The sequence below is a fragment of the Mustela putorius genome, unplaced genomic scaffold (assembly GCF_011764305.1).
Source record: "Mustela putorius furo isolate JIRA1106 unplaced genomic scaffold, ASM1176430v1.1 tig00003987_pilon_pilon_pilon, whole genome shotgun sequence".
NCBI lineage: Eukaryota > Metazoa > Chordata > Mammalia > Carnivora > Mustelidae > Mustela > Mustela putorius.
Window position 1 is genome coordinate 1,328,389 of NW_025422126.1, and position 20,877 is coordinate 1,349,265.

The 20,877-nt window shown below is 36.7% G+C and overlaps 2 protein-coding genes across 2 annotated transcripts; both read left to right on the top strand.

Annotated features, from left to right (window-relative positions):
* Positions 1–2,580: 2,580 nt before the first annotated feature.
* On the top strand, positions 2,581–3,525 carry LOC101674970 (olfactory receptor 52D1-like). The gene has a single exon (XM_004768255.2). The coding sequence runs from the start codon at positions 2,581–2,583 to the stop codon at positions 3,523–3,525; it is 945 nt and encodes a 314-aa protein (XP_004768312.2).
* Positions 3,526–13,826: 10,301 nt separating this feature from the next.
* On the top strand, positions 13,827–14,771 carry LOC101674661 (olfactory receptor 52D1-like). Its single transcript, XM_004768254.2, has one exon. The coding sequence runs from the start codon at positions 13,827–13,829 to the stop codon at positions 14,769–14,771; it is 945 nt and encodes a 314-aa protein (XP_004768311.2).
* Positions 14,772–20,877: the final 6,106 nt, after the last annotated feature.

Genomic DNA, 20,877 nt, shown 5'->3' on the forward strand with positions numbered 1-20,877 from the left:
GAGTGACAAAACTTAATCTATTGTTATCATTTCTATAGAATTCATACATACTCATGATAATCCACTGCCTAATAAATCACTTCCTCATTGTCTATTTATCACATAAATCATCAAAAATCCATATCTTAAAAAAAAAATCCGTATCACCACTGTTCAAGAGTTTTTCGCTAGAGGAAAGCCCAGGATTAGTAAATGTACAAACCCAGAAAACAATCCTTCAGTTAGTGATATCTGGAGAATGTGAATGTGTTTTCATGGTTCTGGTAAGCATATGAAGGGATAACCATGCATGTTTTTTTATGAGTGCATATTGTACTTATGAGGACTTGTTTGAGGCATATTAGAAACAGATGATTCTTCAAGAGCTGACAGCAGTACTACTCAGTGTCTGTGACTCAGTGGGGGATGGGGGAGGACAAAAAACTAGTAAAGGAGTGTTTCTTTACAAACAAATAATTTGTAGCAATCTAAGAGCCGTTCTCCTCTCTAACTCTCCCAACGCCTGCCTCCACACTCATCCCTTTATCTGGGGATATCCCCATGGCTTCTCTGTCTTAAGAGGCTCATTTCTGTGAGAAGTATAAAGGACTATGCTTTATTATGCTTAATTGATATTTTGGACATCATTAGACCAATTTACCAATCCAGTAAATGACTTCTCTGCATGTATCAGAATGCAGTTTTCTGGATAAATAAATGAGGGAACACAAGAAGGGTCCATCTCCACAGTGAACAGATAAAGTCTGAAGCACTGAGTATGGGAAGGTAGTAAGTGACATTAAGTTTAAGAAATACGTTGTTTGTGTGTGTGTGTGTGTGTGTGATCCTTATTGATATATTTCTCAGGAGAACAGATGATGTCTCTATTTAAAGGGTACATGATAGAAAAAAAATATGAAAAAGTGACATCATCATATACTACATTCCATGTTAGTCACGTATGGAGTGTGGCAGATGAGATCTGGAAGACATGGAATACATTATTCTCATTTAAGAAGCAAGCCCAACAATGTACACATCATGTTACCATCTAGAAATATTCCAAGTGATGTTGCACTCCTATCACATGCAATCCTACAATTTTTTTGTTGTCTAAATTTAATAACTAACTCTGAAAGCTTGATTGCCTCAATTATAACTGTCTTTCTCTTAAATCAGGAGATAAGAGATCATTTATTTCTACTCTCTACATCATATAGAGTGTGGGTTGTGCAATCTTCTGCATAAAACAAGAATCCCTTCAATAACTTTAAGTTTCACAAGGTTTCCACTTGCCATTTATATTCACCAGAGAGAAATACTGACTGAGAAATTAAAGAGTAAAATTTCAAATTCTGGAATCCTCCGAAGGAACCCATAGAAGTTAAAACCCAAAATGGCTTTGGAAAGTACTTCTGCATTCTGAGGAGTAATATACTACATTATTCACCTTGGAGAAGCTGAAGAATACTCTTTCTTGGACTCTTCAACTTATCAGTAGTTAAATATTAACTGCCCTGACATATTTGACACTGGATTTGACACATAAAATAATGAAAATGTGAGAGATACAATTTTCAGACAGGTATTAACAGTAGAAAGGAGGAGAAAGGAAAAATAAACACAATACTATGTAATAAATGATAAAGAGAATGATAGTGAGTGATAGATGAAAATATACCAAGTCAGGTTATCCAAAGCATATAATTGAGGCGAACTTAGATCTTTTGCAGAAAGCTCTGAAAGAAGAAAATGAGGCAGGGAATTTTAGAATGTTCTCAAGACACTTGTTTATGCACTTAATGTTTGTGTTTTGTTGTGTTTTGTTTTGTTTTTTAAACAGGCAGAGGAAAAGGGAAGACATGAGGAAGCTACTCCTGGAGAGAATTTGTGCCCCCCCCACCACTTTCTCCTTTGACTTAGTTTCCCAAACATGGGCATTTTTGTCTGTTTCTGTTTGTTCCTGTTTCACAGCAGTTTTTCTTGCTGTCTTCATTCCCAGAGTGTGTAATGATACTCAGGATCTGAAGGCTTGAGCCCAACCATTCAGACATCAACCTCAATATGGCATTCTCTTACCCACATATATACCATTCTTCAGTTATCGTATTCTGATGTTTTCCCCATGGAGTGTAACCTCCACAAAAGGATCTGATCTGTGCATTTCTTTGCTACCAGTGCCTGGGGCATGGTTTCGTCACACAGTAAGATGTAAATGACATTAAACTTAATGTCCAATACTTCCCATACTCAGTTAATTCCTATACTCAGTTAGTTAATTCATAACTACTGAACTGTTGTTGAATTAAGTACAATTGAATAGACAGGGAATCTTTTTATGGAAATGAATGGTTAAGGGGACTTCTATGCCCCTGTGATAATATGAAATGATACATGAGTTATCTTTTTGTATTTTCAAATGCAGTATTTTATATAATGTTACAAATTTGATTACTCTGGTCCTAGTGAATTTAAATAGACTTTATTATTTGAATTGTTTTTAACATAAGGGACTTCTAGAACTGAATCTCCGTATTTTCAGCATCTGGTTGTGCTGCTTCCTCTTCAGAAGTAGTGACAAAAAGCAAAGGGAAAAGCAACATGCCTCCTCTCAACACTTCTCGTCCCTCTCCTGTCACCTTCCTGTTGATGGGCATTCCGGGACTAGAGCACCTGCATGTCTGGATTGGAATTCCCTTCTGCTCCATGTATGTGGTGGCTGTGGTGGGGAATGTGACCATCCTGGCTGTGGTGAGGGCAGAGCGAAGCCTCCATGAGCCTATGTTCCTCTTTCTCTGCATGCTCTCCATCACCGACCTGGTCCTCTCCACATCCACCCTGCCCCGAATGCTCTGTCTCTTCTGGCTTGGAGCCCATAACATTGCCTTTGATGCCTGCCTGACCCAAATGTTCTTCATCCATAGCTTTACTACCATGGAATCAGGCTTTTTCCTGGCCATGGCCTTTGACCGTTACGTGGCCATTTGTGACCCACTGCGTCATACCACGATTCTCACTCATGCTCGCATCACCATAATGGGTATGATTGTGGTGATTCGGGGAATAGCTTTCTTTTCTCCACATCCCATCCTGCTCAAACAGCTGCCCTACTGCAGAACACGAATCATTGCCCATACCTACTGTGAGTTCATGGCTGTGGTGAAGCTGGCGTGTGTGGACACAGGAGCCACCACACGCTATAGCCTCAGTGTGGCTTCTATCATTGGCTCGTGTGATGCCATTCTCACTGTTGTATCCTATGCCTTCATCCTCCACTCTGTATTCCGCCTGCCATCCCGAGAAGCTGGCTTTAAGGCTTTGGGCACATGTGGATCACATGTCTGTGTTATTCTTGTGTTCTATTCCACAGCTGGTTTTTCCATTTTCACTCACCGTTTTGGGAAGAATGTGCCTGCACATATCCATATTTTTATTGCAAATATGTACCTTTTGGTGCCCCCTTTCCTCAACCCCATTGTGTATGGAGTAAGAACCAAGAAAATACGGGAGCATGTTCTTAGAGCACTAAGGATCAAAGTCACCTGATTTTAGTTAGATCAATAAAAGAAATGTCTCAAGCTATACAGAAATACAAGATATGATGTAGAGAAAATAATTATCTGTTCTTACTCCTACAAGCTGAATTAGATTTACCACCTAAAGGCTGTTCTTTACCAGATGTCTAGAATTTCTGAGAATACTAACTCGACAAATTATTTTAACTTTTTCATTTAGTAAATATTGGTGATGAATTTGTTCATCTCATTTTGAATATGTATCTTTCAGGAAGAGTTATAATAGGGAATAAACAGTATGTTGAAGGAGGAAAAAAAAAAAACCTATGGAGAAACAGGGAAGGGAAGGAAGTGTTCTCTGAGATCTATATGCTGAATTTTATAGAGTAGTTACTTTGAAAGAATATTGACACATATATATATGTATATATATATATGGTTGTGATTTTTAAAAAAAGGTAAGAAATGTTGCATCTCTAGTCTAGTAGTATCAATGGAAATCTCAAGGTACATGAGTAGACTAAAAATACAGGAAGATTTTAAATGTAATTAAGAAGAAATGATCACCCAGTCAAGGAAAACAAAAATATAAAAATTAAAATTAAATCTTTTAACACAGGTTTGTGTGAAGGTGCCAACATTGGTATTAGAGCTTGTATGGTTTCTAGAGCAATTTTGATTGAAACAAGGGGTACTCCATAAAATAAAGCAACAGCCTCAATTCTACTGACTCCTAAAGTATAGTTCATGTCCTTCAAATTTAATAGTTAGTAGTTAAAATTAGCAGACTACCAGGCTACCATGTGCATTGAATCTTCCTCATTGACTAGTTGACCTCAAACCTAATCTTAAAACAAAAAATATGAAATCTCTTATTAACAAAGTAAAATATTTCCCCCTTTTATTGCCTCAATACCTACGACTAGCTTCTTTTTTTTTTTCATTTTCCTCAGCTTTCACTAGTTTCCCTGCTATGTGTTTCTCATCTTTTATAAATATTATCTAAGAACTATGGGACATTTCTTTTCCTGGAAGCCATCTGAAAAAGGATGTGTGATTGCTGTGAAACTTTTCCTCATTCCTTCCTTATTTATCCAAGAAACTTAAATCCACAGCTAAACCCAAAGACTGATAATCTCTGCATTCACCAATACTCAGTACATAATGTAACTATAAGTAGAACACAAATTTTTCTGTTTTGGAAAACTATATACATTTGGTGTGATTCCCTTGAAATAAAGGGTTAAGATCTGAAGCAATTTGAGGGTTACACTAATAAATTTAGTTTGGATATGACTTAAGAGTCATGTAGAATATTAAATTGTATTTAACCTCAGGGAGAAGGTCTTGGTTAAGGTAAATATTCACGTATTTTGATCATGTAAGTGGTGATGATCATCTAGTCTATTAAGAGTAAATTCACTCAAGCAGCAGTTGCCTAATGAAGAAAACAGACAATCTGAAAAATGCTGAAATTTTTGTTCCATGCCCATCACCTACATTTGTCTGAAGTATTCTTCATTTGCAGCTGTTGTCCCAGGTTAATTACCAAGTGTGCCCTTTTACAATCGTTTCTTTTTTTCTCAGATATTGTGTGTTCTCTTTGTCATCAAGTCACCAATGATTGTTAAATTTTTAACACGTTTTATACTATTGTATGTGTAATGTATGAATGTATTTTTGAGGTGCAATAAAATACAGTGAAATTACAGATCTTAAATGGACAGTTAGGTAAGCTTGAACAAACATATGACCAAGGTAACCTACTTCACAATCATAGTATAAGACATTTCCACCACCCCCAAGAAATGCTCCCACTTTTCTACTTTGAAAGTGTACTATTGGGGAAATGTATACTTTTTTTTTAGTTTAATTTTATTTTTTCAGTGTTCTGAGATTGTTTATGCACCACACCCAGTGCTCCATGTGATATGTGCCCTCCTTAACACTCACCATCAGGCTCACCTAAACCCCACCCCTCTCCCATCCAAAACCTTCAGTTTGTTTCTCAGAGTCCACAGTCTCTAATGGTTTTTCTGCCCCTCTGATTTACCCCAATTCACTTTTCCTTTCCTTCTCCTAATGTCCCCTATGCTCCACAAGTAAGTGAAACCATATGATAATTTACTCTCTCTGCTTGATTTATTTCACTCAGCATAATCTCTCCAGTCCCATCCATGCTGATACAAAAAGTTGGGTATTCATCCTTTCTGATGGAGGAATAATATTCCATTGTATTCATGGACCATATCTTCTTTACCCATTTGTCCATTGAAGGGCATCTTGGTTCTTTCCACAATTTGGTGAATGTGGCCAATGTTGCTATGAACATTGGGATACAGAGGGCTCCTCTTTTCAATACATCTGTATCTTTGGGGTAAATACCCAGTAGTGCAATTGCATGGTCATCGGGTAGCTCTATTTTTTAATTTCTGAAGAAATCTCCCCGTTGTTTCCCAAAGTGGCTGCACCAACTTGCATTCCCACTGACAGTGTAAGAGGGTTCCCCTTTCTCGACATCCTCTCCAACATGTGTTGTTTACTGTCTTTTTAGTTTTGGCCATTCTAACTGGTGTAAGGTGTTATCTCAATGTGGTTTTGATTTAGCCATCAGGGAGATTCAAATCAAAACCACATTGAGATACTTTTTATACAATAGGAGTATTTGTCTTACTTCTGTCAGTAGGACAGCAATGATTTGGGTTACAATTTTAACGGTTTTAGACTATTGCATTTAGTAGGTACATGGGTTAGAAAGTCTTCCAGTAGGGATTCTGAATAGATTTATCCAATGATTATTGTCCATGATCATACCCATAACTTCTGTATGTCCTTGTTTATGCACATACCTGAAACTATTATTTGCATGAATCTGATGCTCAGATTCTTCCCACATGATTCCCAAACCCAGATCTTCATTGTGTCAGATATATTCAGTGACCTGGACACCAAACTAAGAGGATCAGAAACCCCTGGAGGGGAACTGGCACCAGAAGTTCTGTGTTAGTTGCCATGTATTCTCATGAGATATTATCTATTTTGCTGCCACCTTTTAGCCCTTGTGTCCACAGGAAAACAAGTGGGCAGACAGCTAGCTATTTTTTTTAAAAGATTTTATTTATTTTATTTGACAGAGATTACAAGTAGGCAGAGAGGCAGGCAGAGAGAGAGAGAGGAGGAAGCAGGATCCCTGCTGAGCAGAAAGCCCGATGCGGGGCTCCATCCCAGGACCTGAGCCGAAGGCAGAGGCTTTAACCCACTGAGCCACCCAGGCACCCCGGCAGCTAGCTAGCTATATCTATCTTTCTTTCTTTCTTTCTTTCTTTCTTTCTTTCTTTCTTTCTTTTTTTTTTTTTTAGCTCTCTGAGACCTGAGTGTTTTCCAGGAAGAGGAAACAACCAGGTGCATGGGCAGGAGTACAAGTCCCAGACACATTTGCTTTACTTGGGTGTAGTGGTAATTCAGTGCTTCCAGTAGAAAGGTTGGAAAGATTATTTTAGCAGGTGGAAGATCCTGTAAGGATGTAGTCTCAGGAAATGCCCTTGAGGCTGCCCTAAAAAAATGTGTCAACAACATAACTTAAAGGAGATGCTTAGACTGGGCTTCATAAAATGGCAACAAGTTGATTGGACCCTCTATACCAAAAGTCCTACATCCACTTCCCTTAAATATGATCATAATTTCACAGATCACATAATCACATTCCAAGTAAACTTAGAAGGTACTTTTAATCTTAGAGTCCTAAGTTTTACATTTATAATATGTGTCCATCAATTGCTTTCCAGATCACACGGTGGTTAAGGTTCTTATTTAGGAAACATTTCTAATAATTAATGTGGTTTTGGATCAAAATTAACAAGGAACTGTAATCAACAGAAGGAAGGATCACAGGAAAAGGGGAATTTGTGAACAGAATGCCGTGACTACATAGAGGAAGGAGAAAGAATATTCTGTGGTACCTTTCCATGATAAAGAAACCGGGTTCACGATTGAGGGTTTACTTATGGCACAGCCTTCAGTTTTATTAATTTTTGGGAACTTTTTGTGTAATTAACATATAGCTCCCCCCCCTTTATTATTCTGTTATGTTAGTAACCACATAGTACATCGCTAGTTTTTGATGCTGTGTTCCGGGATTCATTGTTAGCATATGACACCCAGTGCTCCACATACCACTTTGGTATGTCAGTTTGTGCCACATACATTAGGAAATATTTTGCCTCAGGAATAATGTAACTTTGAATAGTCTTAGTTTGGAGAAAAATTATAAAAATGAAGGGAAAGAAACAGAGAAAGAAAATTTTGGTGATCTGCTGAAAATCTACTGACAGATTCTCTATTCTATTGGAATACTCTTTTCAAAGTAACCATTTAAAAGTAGAGTATTAACTTTATTTATTTATTTTAAAATATTTTATTCCTTTATTTGATAGAGAGTACACAAGCAGGGGGAGCAGCAGGCAGAGGGAGAGGGAGAAACAGACTCCATTCTAAGCAGAGAGCCTGATATGGGGCTTAATTCCAGGGCCCTGGTATTGTGACTTAAGCCTAAAACAGATTCTTAACCCACTGAGCCACCCAGGCACCCCGAGTCTTAAATTTAAAGGGAAATGGTTCATATGGTATTATATTGGCTTTACATGATATAGATCATTTTAATATTTTCACAATGATAATGACTATATTTTTGCTTATACGATTAAAATATTTTATTTTATTTTATTTTTATTTATTTATTTTTTTTTCAGTGTTCCAAGATTCATTGTTTATACACCACACCCAATGCTGCATGCAATACATGCCTTCCTTAATACCCACCACCAGGCCCTCCCAACCCCCTGCCCCCTCCCTTCCAAAACCCTGTTTGTTTCTCAGAGTCCACAGACTCTCATACATGTCTCCCCCTCTGATTTCCCCCAACTACTTCTCTCTTTCACGCAATGTCCTCGGTGTTATTCCTTATGCTCCACAAGTAAATGAAATATTTTATATCAAAAATTAAGCAATTAAAAAAAAGAAAGAAAGTCAAAATACTATTCTGGTCAAAAACAAAAACAAAACCCACAATGGTTATTTTCTGAGTCTTTATTTGAATACTTGGAAGATATTTCTCTTGCGACACCTGGGTGGCTCAATTGGTTAGACATCTGCCTTCTGCTCTGGTCCTGATCTGGCTCCTTGCTCATTGAGGAGCCTGCTTCCCTCTCTGCTGGCTGCTCCCCCTGCTTTAGCACTCTCTGTGTCTCCTCCAACAAATAAATAAATAAAAATCTTTGAATCTCAGAGTCAATCTAACCTCCGAGAAAAGACTCTAAATTACCTTTGTCTTATTTGAAGAATCTTTGTCCCAACTGTAGTATGCAAACTAGTCTGAAGCCCTCAAGGATATTCCAACTTTAATAATATGAGACTAGGAGAAATAAATTTGATTTTTGTTAATTACTTCTAAAGTCTTTTTTTAGGGAGAAGGGGCAGAGAAAGAATCTCAGGCAGGCTTCACCCCCAGCACAGAGCCTTATGTGGGGCTCTATCTCACAACCCTGAGATGATTACCTGAGCCGAAATCAAGAGTCAGAAGCATAAGGCACTGAGCCATCCAGGCACTGCTACCTGCTTCTGAAGTTAACTGAAATTTAAGACTGGCCATCTGTATGCTTTAATTTCCATGGAGACTACTAATAAATATTAGAAAATATAGTGACTAAATTAATAGAGGGTAACATGGAATAATGAAAATAATAAATCTAGAAAATGCAAAAAAAGAACAGAAAATTTCACTGTCAATTTAAAATATAACATAAAAATAGCAAAAACAAGTCCAAGCATCCAAACAATTACTTTCAATATAAAGGACTATGGCTATAAATCAGGTTAAAAATAATCATATTCTGTACAAAAGTAGTACAAAGAATATACAGAGATGTTGAAGTATATGCATGGGGAAAACTAATTCTATACAAAATTTTTAAAAACAAGAATATGTTATTTTTCAGATCATAACAGTACAGATCTTGATTGGCATTTGCTCAGATTTATCCAAAATTATTTTGGAAGCATAAGTTCCAAAACATGTCTTTGGTCACAAATGTCAATAGGCCCCATATGTGAAATCTGACATTTAAAAATTTTCACTTTTAATGTTTCATAATATATATTTTTATTATTCATGGCCATGTTTTAAATGATACACACTTTTTATTTTATATCTTCAAAATGTACATCTTGGTGATTTGATGTACATGTATATTGTGAAATAATTGCTACAATCAAGCTAATGAACATACTCATTACTTTACATATTTACCTTTCTTTTGTATGTAGTAAAAATACTTAGTATCTATCCTTTCAGCAGATTTCAAGTGTACAGGACAGTATTGTTATCCATAGTCATCATGCTATATATTAGATGTCAGGATGTATACATTTTGCATAACTGAAATTTTGTACCCTTATCCAACATCTCTCCATGTTTCTTTTCCCTCAGTCTTGATAACCACCATTATCTGCTTCCATTTTATTTTTTTAACTTTACTGAGAAGCCATTGACAAGTAAAATTGTATATATTTAAAGTTTGTAACTATGCTTTGGTTTACATACACATAAAATGTGCAATGATCAGCAAAATCAAGATAACTAACACATCCAGCACCTCACGTAATTAGCATGTGTGTGTGTAAGTATTCTTGAGTGGGTCTTAAGATCTACTTTCAGTAACTTTCAGTTCACAGTACCATATCATTAACCATATTATTAACTGTATTATTAACTATACTCACCAAGCTGTACATTAGATTCCCAGAACCTATTTTTATTACCTGAAAATCTGAACCTGTTTCCCCTTGCCTGTTATTTCTGCAACCTGGCGTTCTATTTATTCTGTTTTGTTTCTATGAAACTTTTTTTTTTTTTTTTTTAGATCCACATATAAGTTAGATATTCAGTATTTGTCTTTTTGGAACCTACATTTTGTTCTCATGAAAAACATCCTTGATACTCACTATAGGCATTTCCATATTTTCAGTGAAAATTAGTAAAAAATTATTAATATTATAGCATTCTTGTGCTAAACAGGAGCTTTTAATTCTTATTCACACCAATCTTTCAGAAGTAAAATGTTGGAACTTTTTAAATTGCAGTCATATTTTCTGAGTGAAGTATTGTTTGCCTTAGAGTTGGCATTCTCATTACTATTTGCTACACCAATTGATACCAGTCAACATAGCTCACTAACAACCTGATAGGTACACTTCACAGTTATTCCAGAACCATATAATGTAGTGTTTCACTGTACACAAGACATGAAATTACTGTATGAATCTTTCTATATCCAAAAATCAATGGTTGCATATTTTCATTAGTAATAAACAAAATAGTGTTGGGTTGAGATAACAATGGCCGTTCAATAATGAAAGAAATTTCAAGCAACCAAAATTTTTAAAACTTACATGCAACTAATAATTACTTCAAAAATATTAAAACATTCATACAGTTGTGGAAATAAGTGGGAACAAGCAGATATATTTTATTTGGAACTTGCTTTAGCAATAGTATTGACTATCATGGTTTCCCTTTTTCTGAGATTCAAAGACCACCAGACAGTGGGAAAGTTTTATAGGGAATAAAAGGGAAGGCTTAAAGTATGTTCTGACTGGAGGTTGTCAACATATGGAAACTGGAAGTGGGCTAACTAGCACTCAAGAGACCTTTGGGAAATAATAATGTCCTTATTTATTATCTTAAGGGATAGTAAATAATAATTGCTAAACCTAAGAGTAATTTAGGTCTTGTAGTTTGGGAAGAGGCCCAGTATCTCAGAGGACCACTGGTTTCTCTGTAACTGACACCCATAAATCCAGTGGGATTTACAGTTTGATGTAATTCCAGCTCCCGTTCACTGAGCACACATCTTAGCATCTCCTCCCTATAGAAGCTGACTTTGGATGACTCTCAGCTTTTAATCTGGGTGAGTTAAGATAGAGACACAGGACAGAGAAAGAGAGGAAAGGGCTACATTCATACATTTGCATTTATAGAATTATCAGATCCTCAAAAAAGTAATGTTTGCCTCTTCAAATACACTTAGTAAAGTTAAGAATAAAGATCACAGACATGTAATATACTGGAATCAACCTTTTATTTCACAACAGATATATAGTTACTCTTGATTAGTTCTGAAGTAGAGGGAGCATAAGGTCATAGATACTCCAAATTAGGATTAAAATAGCATTAAAGCTGCTTGACCAGAACAGGCTTTGAGGTCAGAGACAGCTGTGAGCAAAGAACAGCCAGTTTCCTCCCATTCAGCATTAGTTAGGACAATTCTTGTGGGAGGAAGAATATTTTGGAGTGAGGTTAAAAAAAAAAAAGTGTCTGTTTATTAAAAGGGATAAAAAAACAAGCTATAGCCAGTCTTTACTCTATACATCCTTTATTTTCAAAATACTTCCAACCTCTACACTCCTTAGTAACTTTAACTGTTGTAATATTTGATGTAGTTAATCTTCATACTAATTAATCTGCACAGATAAGAGAGTACAAAGTACAGAAAGACTTCCATAGTAGAACTTTGTGGGGTGTAAACATTCCTCCTAATGGGTTTTCTAAAAGAAGAGAGTTGAGGGATGCCTTAATGGCTCAGTCAGTTAAGCATCTGCCTTCAGCTCAGGTCGTGGTCCCAGGGTCCTGGGATCAAGCCCCATGTCAGGATTCCTGCTCAGCAGGGAGTCTGCTTCTCCCTCTCCCTCCGCTGCTCCCTTGCTATTATCTCTCTCTCTCAAACAAATAAAATCCTTTAAAAATATAAATAAGAGAGTTGACATCTCTGTGTACCATCTCTCATTCAGATTTTGGTTTCCAGCCTAATAATTCTAAGAAAAAAATGGAGAGTGTATTTTAATAGGTATAACAGTGTTTCGTTTGTGCTTTAAAATATAAGCTTATTTAAATATATCCATGCATATTTGAATACACTTATGTGTGCATTAATGCAGTGTGCTCGAATGAAGCTTAATGTTGTATTTAAAAATTTGAAGGGTCCCTTTGTACTTGCATCTCTGCATATAGGATACCATAATTTATGACAACACAAGAGAAAATGTCACATGTAAAAAATATGCTTGTTTGCCTTTTTTAGGCATATGTGAATGCTGGTAGGTAGGTCTTCTCTCAATGAATTTGTTAGTTTAAACAGTGTTGGGAGAAAGAGGAACCCTCTTTTACACTGTCGGTGGTGATTTGAGGTGGTACAGCCACTTTGGAAAACAGTGTGGAAGTTCCTCAAAAAGTTAAAAATAGAGCTATAATATGACCCAGCAATTGCATTACTGGGTATTTATCCCAAAGATACAGATGTAGTGAAAATAAGGGGCACATGTTCCCCAATGTTCACAGCAGCAATGTCCTAATAGCCAAACTGTGGAAAGAGCCAAGATGTCCTTCAGCAGATGAATGGATAAAGAAGATGTGGTCCATACATATAATGGAATATTACACAGCCATCACAAAGGATGAATACCCAACTTTTGCATCAACATGGACAGAACTGGAGGAAATTATGCTAAGTGAAATAAGTCAAGTAGAGAAATTCAATTATCATATGGTTTCATTTATTTGTGGAGCATAAGGAATAGTATGGAGGACATTAGGAGAAGGAAGGGGAAAATGAGGGGGAAGATCAGAGGAGGACATGAACCTGAGAGACTATGGAATCTGGGAAACAAATTGAGGGTTGTAGAGGGAAGGGGGGTGGAGGGATGGGTTATCCCAGTGATGGGTATTAAGTAGGGAAATTGGAGGGGCAGAGAAACCATAAGAGACTGTGGACTCTGAGAAACAAACGAGGGTTTTGGAGGGGAGGGAATGGGGTTTAGGTGAGCCTGATGGTGGTTATTAAGGAGGGCATGTATTGCATGGAGCACTGGGCATGGAGCATAAACAATGAATCTTGGAACCCTGAAATAAAATTAAATTTTAAAAAGAAGAAAAATAAGAGTGGGTCAGATGGTGAATTTAGAAAGTGGTATTGAATTTTCTTGTACACGGATGTTACCAAGTTGGTTTTTTTCTGTTTTTTTTTTTTTTTCTTTTCTAGTTGGAACAAATTTGTAAAATTCATGAGAATAAGTGCTTTGTGTCTGGTTGTGTAGCTTTGCCTAGTGTCACTAAGTGTTTTCACTCTAAATTACAACCTTGATGTTTTCTAATGTGCTGTTTTAGGGTATTTTAGATTTGTTTTCTCATTTGTTGCCAGATTTGCTTGTGATGATCTTGCCAGAAAACTTTTGCCCTAAAAAGGAGGCTTCCTTCCAGAAAAGACAGAGAGCAGCAGCACTATGGGACCAGCCAATAAATCTCAAACATCTCCAGACACCTTCCTGCTGATGGGCATCCCAGGACTAGAGCACCTGCATGTCTGGATTGGGATTCCCTTCTGCTCCATGTATGTGGTGGCTGTGGTGGGGAATGTGACCATCCTGGCCGTGGTGAGGGCAGAGCGAAGCCTCCATGAGCCTATGTTCCTCTTTCTCTGCATGCTCTCCATCACCGACCTGGTCCTCTCCACATCCACCCTGCCTCGAATGCTCTGTCTCTTCTGGCTGGAAGCCCATGACATTGCCTTTGATGCCTGCCTGACCCAAATGTTCTTCATTCACAGTTTTACTGCTATGGAATCAGGCTTTTTCCTGGCCATGGCCTTTGACCGTTACGTGGCCATTTGTGACCCACTGCGCCATACCACGATTCTCACCCATTCTCGCATTGCCAAAATGGGAGCTTCTGTGGTACTCCGGGGAGTGGTCTTCTTTTCTCCACATCCCATCCTGCTCAGGCAGCTGCCGTACTGCAGGACTCGAATCATTGCCCACACCTACTGTGAGTTCATGGCTGTGGTGAAGCTGGCGTGTGTGGACACAGGAGTTACCAAACGTTACAGCCTCAGTGTGGCCTCTGTCATTGGTTCCTGTGACGGCTTTTTCATTGCTGTCTCTTATGTCCTAATCCTCCGTGCGGTCTTTCGCCTTCCATCACGGGAAGCAAGTTTTAAAGCTCTAGGTACCTGTGGCTCCCATGTCTGTGTCATCCTTGTTTTCTACTCCACAGCTGTCTTTACCTTCCTCACTCACCGCTTTGGCCACAATGTGGCTCCCCAAATTCATATATTTATTGCCAATATGTACCTTCTGGTACCACCTTTCCTTAACCCCATTGTTTATGGTATTAGGACCAAAAAAATTCGAGACCATGTTCTTAGTTCTCTAAAGGTAAAAGTTACTTGACTATCCTGAACTTGTTTGCAAAGATATTATCATAATAATGATGGAAATAATCGATTATGGAAATAATCGATTCCATTTTTTTAACAGGCATGAAAAATTACCTCTCTGAAACATTTTAGTGGGAAAGACTGACCACACATAATTGAAATTCTCTCACTGTAATGAAACTAGATGACATGAGATATTTTGTGCACACCTGGATATTAGGGAGCTTATTCAAAACTTGTTGCTTTGGAAAGTAGCAGCTTCTTGCTGCTACTGATCTTCTGTGTTGTAACTGAGACTAGTAGTTTATTTTAAAATAGGGAGTGATTGAAAATGTGAAGAAACCCACGGGAACCTCAGAAAATTCCACAGGAAGCATCTGCAATTGGAACATTAATGAGTGCTGTCAATATTCTACAGAAGAGGCAGTGTAATAGGATTGATGTCCTTTTAATATAATAAATAATTGTGTTTTATTCCCAAGAATGGACACACAGGACAGTTGTCAAACAGAAATGTGGAAAAATTCAATATTGTAATAATGAAGCCCACAGAAGTTTAGACATTGTATTGCTCATAGAATACTGTGTCTCCACCAAGAATGACTTGTGCCTGCTATTGTTTTGTTACTTGAACTAATTTTGGGTCTCTTTAAAAATAATCTCTGCCTTCATCACAGAGTGTCCTGAAAACAGAAACAACTTTATGCTTGATGCTTCATACTTGGGAATTTACCCAGAGCTTAGGCACAAGCCACTGAGCTAGATTCAGCTTTGCCAGTCTTCATATATTACATGTGCTTGCTAAAGGAGGAAGTCCATTGGTAAAATAACCGAATTAAAAAAAATTGTGATTATGCTACTGGTGATAACTAAAGACAAAATCATTAAAAAAAGATGTAAATATTTTACTGAAAAAAATCTGAGTATTTTCTCTTCAAAAAATATCACTCTTCACTTCTTGGCTTGTACAAAATGGAAATTATCCCAGAGTTATGTAATAAATACATGCCAAATTTCATTGAATTGATGCTCTCTATTTGTGATTTATTACTTATGAAGTATTATTTATACTTTTTTTTCTCTTTAATTTCCTTCTATTTAATATAGGAGCTTTTTAGAGGTAAATATCAGGGCTGCTTCTCTCTGTTTCTCTTCCATAGACTCTACTAAAATATCATTGTTGAGGGTTTTATCATTTCCCAGTTGGGCTATTTCAACAGTTGCCACTGATATTTTCAAGGCATTAGTTTTTAATTACTATGCCTAGCACATCTCTACATTGAGATCAGTCATCCTCCTAAAAGTTAAAGAATACACAAAATTTGTATGTCAGGACCCTATAAGCACCAGGATAGCAAAGCAAAGCTTAACAAAATCCTTTTCTGCTGTTTCTCTTCTCATTATTAAATATCCTTTGAACTCATTGTCCTGTTCATGAAGACTTCACCTTCATTCAAATAATAGATCTCTGGGGCACTTGGGTGGTTCAGACAGTTAAGGGTCTAGCTCTTGATTTCAGCTCAGGTCACGATCTCAGGGTGCGAGATCAAGTCCTGCATTGGGCTCTGCGTTCAGCAGAGAGTCTGCTTCTTTCTCTCCCTCCCTCTCCCGTAACCCGCTCTCTCTATGTCTTTCTCTTTCTAAGATAATGCAGAAAAATGAGAATGACAGTAGGGACAGATCTAAAGAGAAGAGAATGCCTAGGGAAATGTAAACTTTGAGACTGTTGCCATTACATTGAATGTTTCCTGAAGACAAATTGGTAAGTCTGAACCTTATTGCTGTATTTTTTTTTTAATTTGGAGCATCATAAATCATGGAATTTAATTATAATGTATTCCTTAACCAGCATCAGAGCTGTTTACATGTTATGACTGGAAATAAGAACTAAGGAGTTAGTTACATACAAAATGTACAGGATGACAAATAGGAAATGTCCAACAATAACAAACACAAAACTAAATCTTCAAAGATTCTACATTAAATTCTAATCAAGAGAAAGAAGATATGCAACTTATTCATGTATTCATGCAGCAAAAATCTATTGATGGAGTGGCTAAAATGGGATACATTGAGCTGGATTCTGAGGAGAGGTAGGCAAAACAAAGTTCATGTGTCAGGGACTTTCCAATCTGGTGGAGGTGAAATGATCAAGTGATGCTCACATGCATAATTCCACTGGATATTAAGTCCTGTCAAGTAGAAACAAAGATTTATATAAGCACGTATAACATGAGGTTTTGATATAGTCTAGAGCAATCAAGGAAGGTTGAAATGACACTTCTGGAATGCTGAATGGGCATCAAGTAGCTGCGAAAAGGAAAAGAGGTCATGAAATGGGACTGGTGATGTTACAGGGAGAGAGAACAGGATGCATGAACATGTGTAGACCTTAAGATAGGAAGTGATGTCATACACTTGAAGAACCAGAGAAAGTCCATTTCACAGGTCGGAGGATGGAGAGTGAGGTGAAGAGCAGATGTGTGAGGCTGAGACAGTAGCCAGCAAGGGTGATAAGCCATACTGAAGATTCTCAATTTTAGTCTAAAAGCGAGAAGACTATGAATGTTTTATGCATAGGAGTGATGTATCAGGTTTGTGTTTTAAAAAGATCATTGGGGAGTGCCCTGGTGCCTCAGTCAGTTAAACAGTTGTCTTCGGCTCAGGTCATGATTCTGGGGTGGTGGGATCAAGTCCTGCAGGGGGCTCCCGGCTCAGGGGGGAGTGTGCTTCTCTCTCTCCCTCTGCCTCCTCCACTCACATTCTCCCTTTCTCTCAAATAAATAAATAAATAAATACTTTTTTTTTTTTTTTAAGTAAAGAGAGCATTGTGGCTACAGTGAGGAAAATGGGCTGAGACAAAGAATGTAATAAATGAATGCAAAAAAGACCTTTTAGTGGTTTATAAAAGTTTTCTAGGTCAGTGTGATAGTCATTTGATCCAAGTTGGTAGCAATCATGATAGGAAGAATTAAATTGAATTGAGTACTCCGAATGTACTTTAGGTTGAGGAACATGGCTTAATGAAGACTTTGACCAGCTCACAGGTTGTGCGACTGCTGCTTTCACTTGCAGTGTTATTACTGGCCTAGATAGAGTCTAGAGCAGATGCTTGATGAAGACCTGTGGAGGTAGGGACAGAGTGTATGCATTTATTCATATGAAAATATTTGAAGACCTACCACTTGCCAGGCACTGGGAAATAATAGTAAATAAACAAGGCCCAGGCAGTGTTATTAGGATGTTTACCTTGGTTACCTGCAAAATAGTTAACGGTTTCTCCCCTCTTTGCTATTTACTCTCAAATTGAGTTTGTGACTTTTGCCAAGTCTTTCTGAAACTCAGTGTCTCTTAAACCTAGCAGCTGTGAAGTGTATAAACATGGTGATTCACAGACCTGTACCACTGGGGATAAAAATATATGTTTATAAAAAATAAAAAAGTATATTAAAAAAAAAACCTAACATTTTGTAATATTTTTTTTCTAGAGTTCCTCTCTTGTTTCTACTTTAATCTTACCCTTATGTTCCTTTTTATATATCTTATTTACCAAACTATGGCCTCAATTTAGTCAATTAAAATTTCTTAATGCATACATTTTTTGAAGTATAATGTACAGTGTTATATTACTTTCAGGTGTGCAATATAATGATTCAGTAATGACACCTTTCTCAGCAGTCATCAAGGTAAGTATGCCCTTAATCTCTCCCTTTTTTCAGCTTCTTGTGGATTTTACTTGCTTCTAGGAAATCAAGATTCTTAATTTTAGTTTAAGTTTTAGTTATGGGGTCCCCAAAGTCACTGGAAATGAAAATGGTTTAAACTACTGGTTTTGAAGCAAACTAAAGCGATTTGTATGTGATTATAGCAGTAAGCAGCTCTGCCCTCTGTTACTGTAGGATTTCTTTAATTTCCATCCTAAGTGATTCTCCCATAATCCTTACTCTTTCTCCCTCAAGTTCCTAACATAGACCAACAGTTATATTTACAGTGCTCCTTAATTATCTGCTCTTATCCTCCCGTGGTATCCTTAGTAATTGGCTCTAAGATGCATATCCAAGCTAGGTATGGCATTTTGCCCAACAGAGAGGCCACTGAGGACCCAGAAGAACCAGAACAAACCAGCATAAATCTGCCTCCAGCTTAGACACTCCATCTTATTCTGGCCATCAACAGGTTTTCTTCATACTTGAAGCAGATGGATGCTTTGCTGGTCCCAGTCCCAGTGTGACCTGACTCACAACTATCTACAGGTATTACTCTAGGAAAAGGGAGAAAGGGATGAGGAAAGAGTAGAAAATCCTGGGATGCAAAGTCGTGTAAGGAAAAAGAGATTCTCAAATTTTTTTTATTTTTTTTAAACCACATACTACTATCACCAATTCTTGTAAGGCCAAGATTGGGGTCCACAGTCTTTAGAATTCCCAGTTACATTCTCTAAAAAATAATAGGCTCATTTCTAAATTTTATGTCCAGATTGATGGTGTCTCTACTTATAATTAGTGTTGATATGTTTGTTCCTGGCTGGCAACTGTTCCTGATCACTCAGACAAAACTTTACCATGTTGCTTAACACACTAATGTCCTGATGTCCCCGTCACATGGAGAAATTTTCATCTACATTATTACTTATAGATAGATCATCATTCAGTTTCTACATGGAAACTCCCACTGGTAGTGCGCTTCTGGTTTCACAGGGTTGTCTTTTCTGTGTGTTTTTGTGATAGGTTCATTTCCCTTATTGAACTAAAATGTACCTATTAAAATTTTTTAACATCCTTTTTTTGGCCAGGTAGCTATTTCTGGTGACACTACATATTATTTTTTGTTCTCTAACAAATAATGAATCTAAAAATATTTGAGGATAAAAATGTTAGGACCATTAAATATTCTTTTTTGGGATCTCAATTCAACTTTATTATTCTAGTTAGAGTTCTTTCCAAGAATCAAACCAAAAGGATTTTTTTTGAATATCTCAAAATTTTTACTTCATAGAAAAGGAAGAAAATTTGCATTTATAGAACACCAAAGCATGATGCATATTTTATACAATGTTGGACTTTAATGATGGATTTCATCCTCACTGCAAGCTTCGAAAGGTAAACCTCATCCCACTTTTGAGATGAGGAAATGAGACTTAAAGACTTAAACAACTTGGACAAATCACTTAAGTGACAGGACTGAGATTGTATTCCAGACATATATTATCTCAAAAACTTGGCTATTTTCACTGTTCCAAGTTACTTTCCAGGCAGTCTTCCTATCTATCATTTGGCTGTGGTACGCTTTTTGCCAAATGCAGTTGGTATATGAAATTCTTAGATCTGAATAACTCATTTTATGATGCATAGATGATACAGATATGCCACTCTATTTGGGGATTTTAAATATTTAGAATAAATAAATTAGCAAAAAAAAAAAACATACAAATAACCTGAGTTCATTGACAATCGAAACAAAAAGGTCACAGTATGATTACTATACTTTTACTTTTAGAGCAACTTTGTGTTTTATTTTCTATCTCTTTATTTTCAGCTTATATAGAAATTTTTCTTCTGTGATTATCTTTTATAAATATGTAGTTAGAGTGTTTCTAATAAAATATGGAGTCTAAACCTTAATAGTGGAATTTAATTTCATTCATAGTATAAGAAAAAAGTCTTACTCCTTTGTTATTTTTGTTTGATTTCTACTTCTAATGTATTCATTAAATACACTCTTTTTGAATTTAATGAAATAACTTATAAATTTGTAAATATGCATTTTGATTCAAAATAGTTGTAGGTTAAAATATTTAACAAATATAATATTCTTAATTTCTATAGAAATATGTATTACCACTAATCTTAACCATATTCCCCACATAAATACACATATACATAAAAGATTATTAATTTGCCTTTACTTTGGCCCACTCCCTAACCATGCCTTATTGAATAATCTGGGACTTTAATACTAAATTATTATGAATTGAGGCCTTTTCGGCACCACATTTGTCATCCAAAATATTAGTTATTGCTCCAAAATAACATCATGCTTTTCAGGTATAAAATTGGCAGAATTCTTAGATTCTCTGTCAAAATCAAAACAAAGGGTCCAGAGAAGAATTTCAAAGTACC

Excerpts from the sequence above, each read along its gene's own strand:
- LOC101674970 (XM_004768255.2), top strand. The coding sequence starts at position 2,581 with ATGCCTCCTCTCAACACTTCTCGTCCCTCTCCTGTCACCTTCCTGTTG.
- LOC101674661 (XM_004768254.2), top strand. The coding sequence starts at position 13,827 with ATGGGACCAGCCAATAAATCTCAAACATCTCCAGACACCTTCCTGCTG.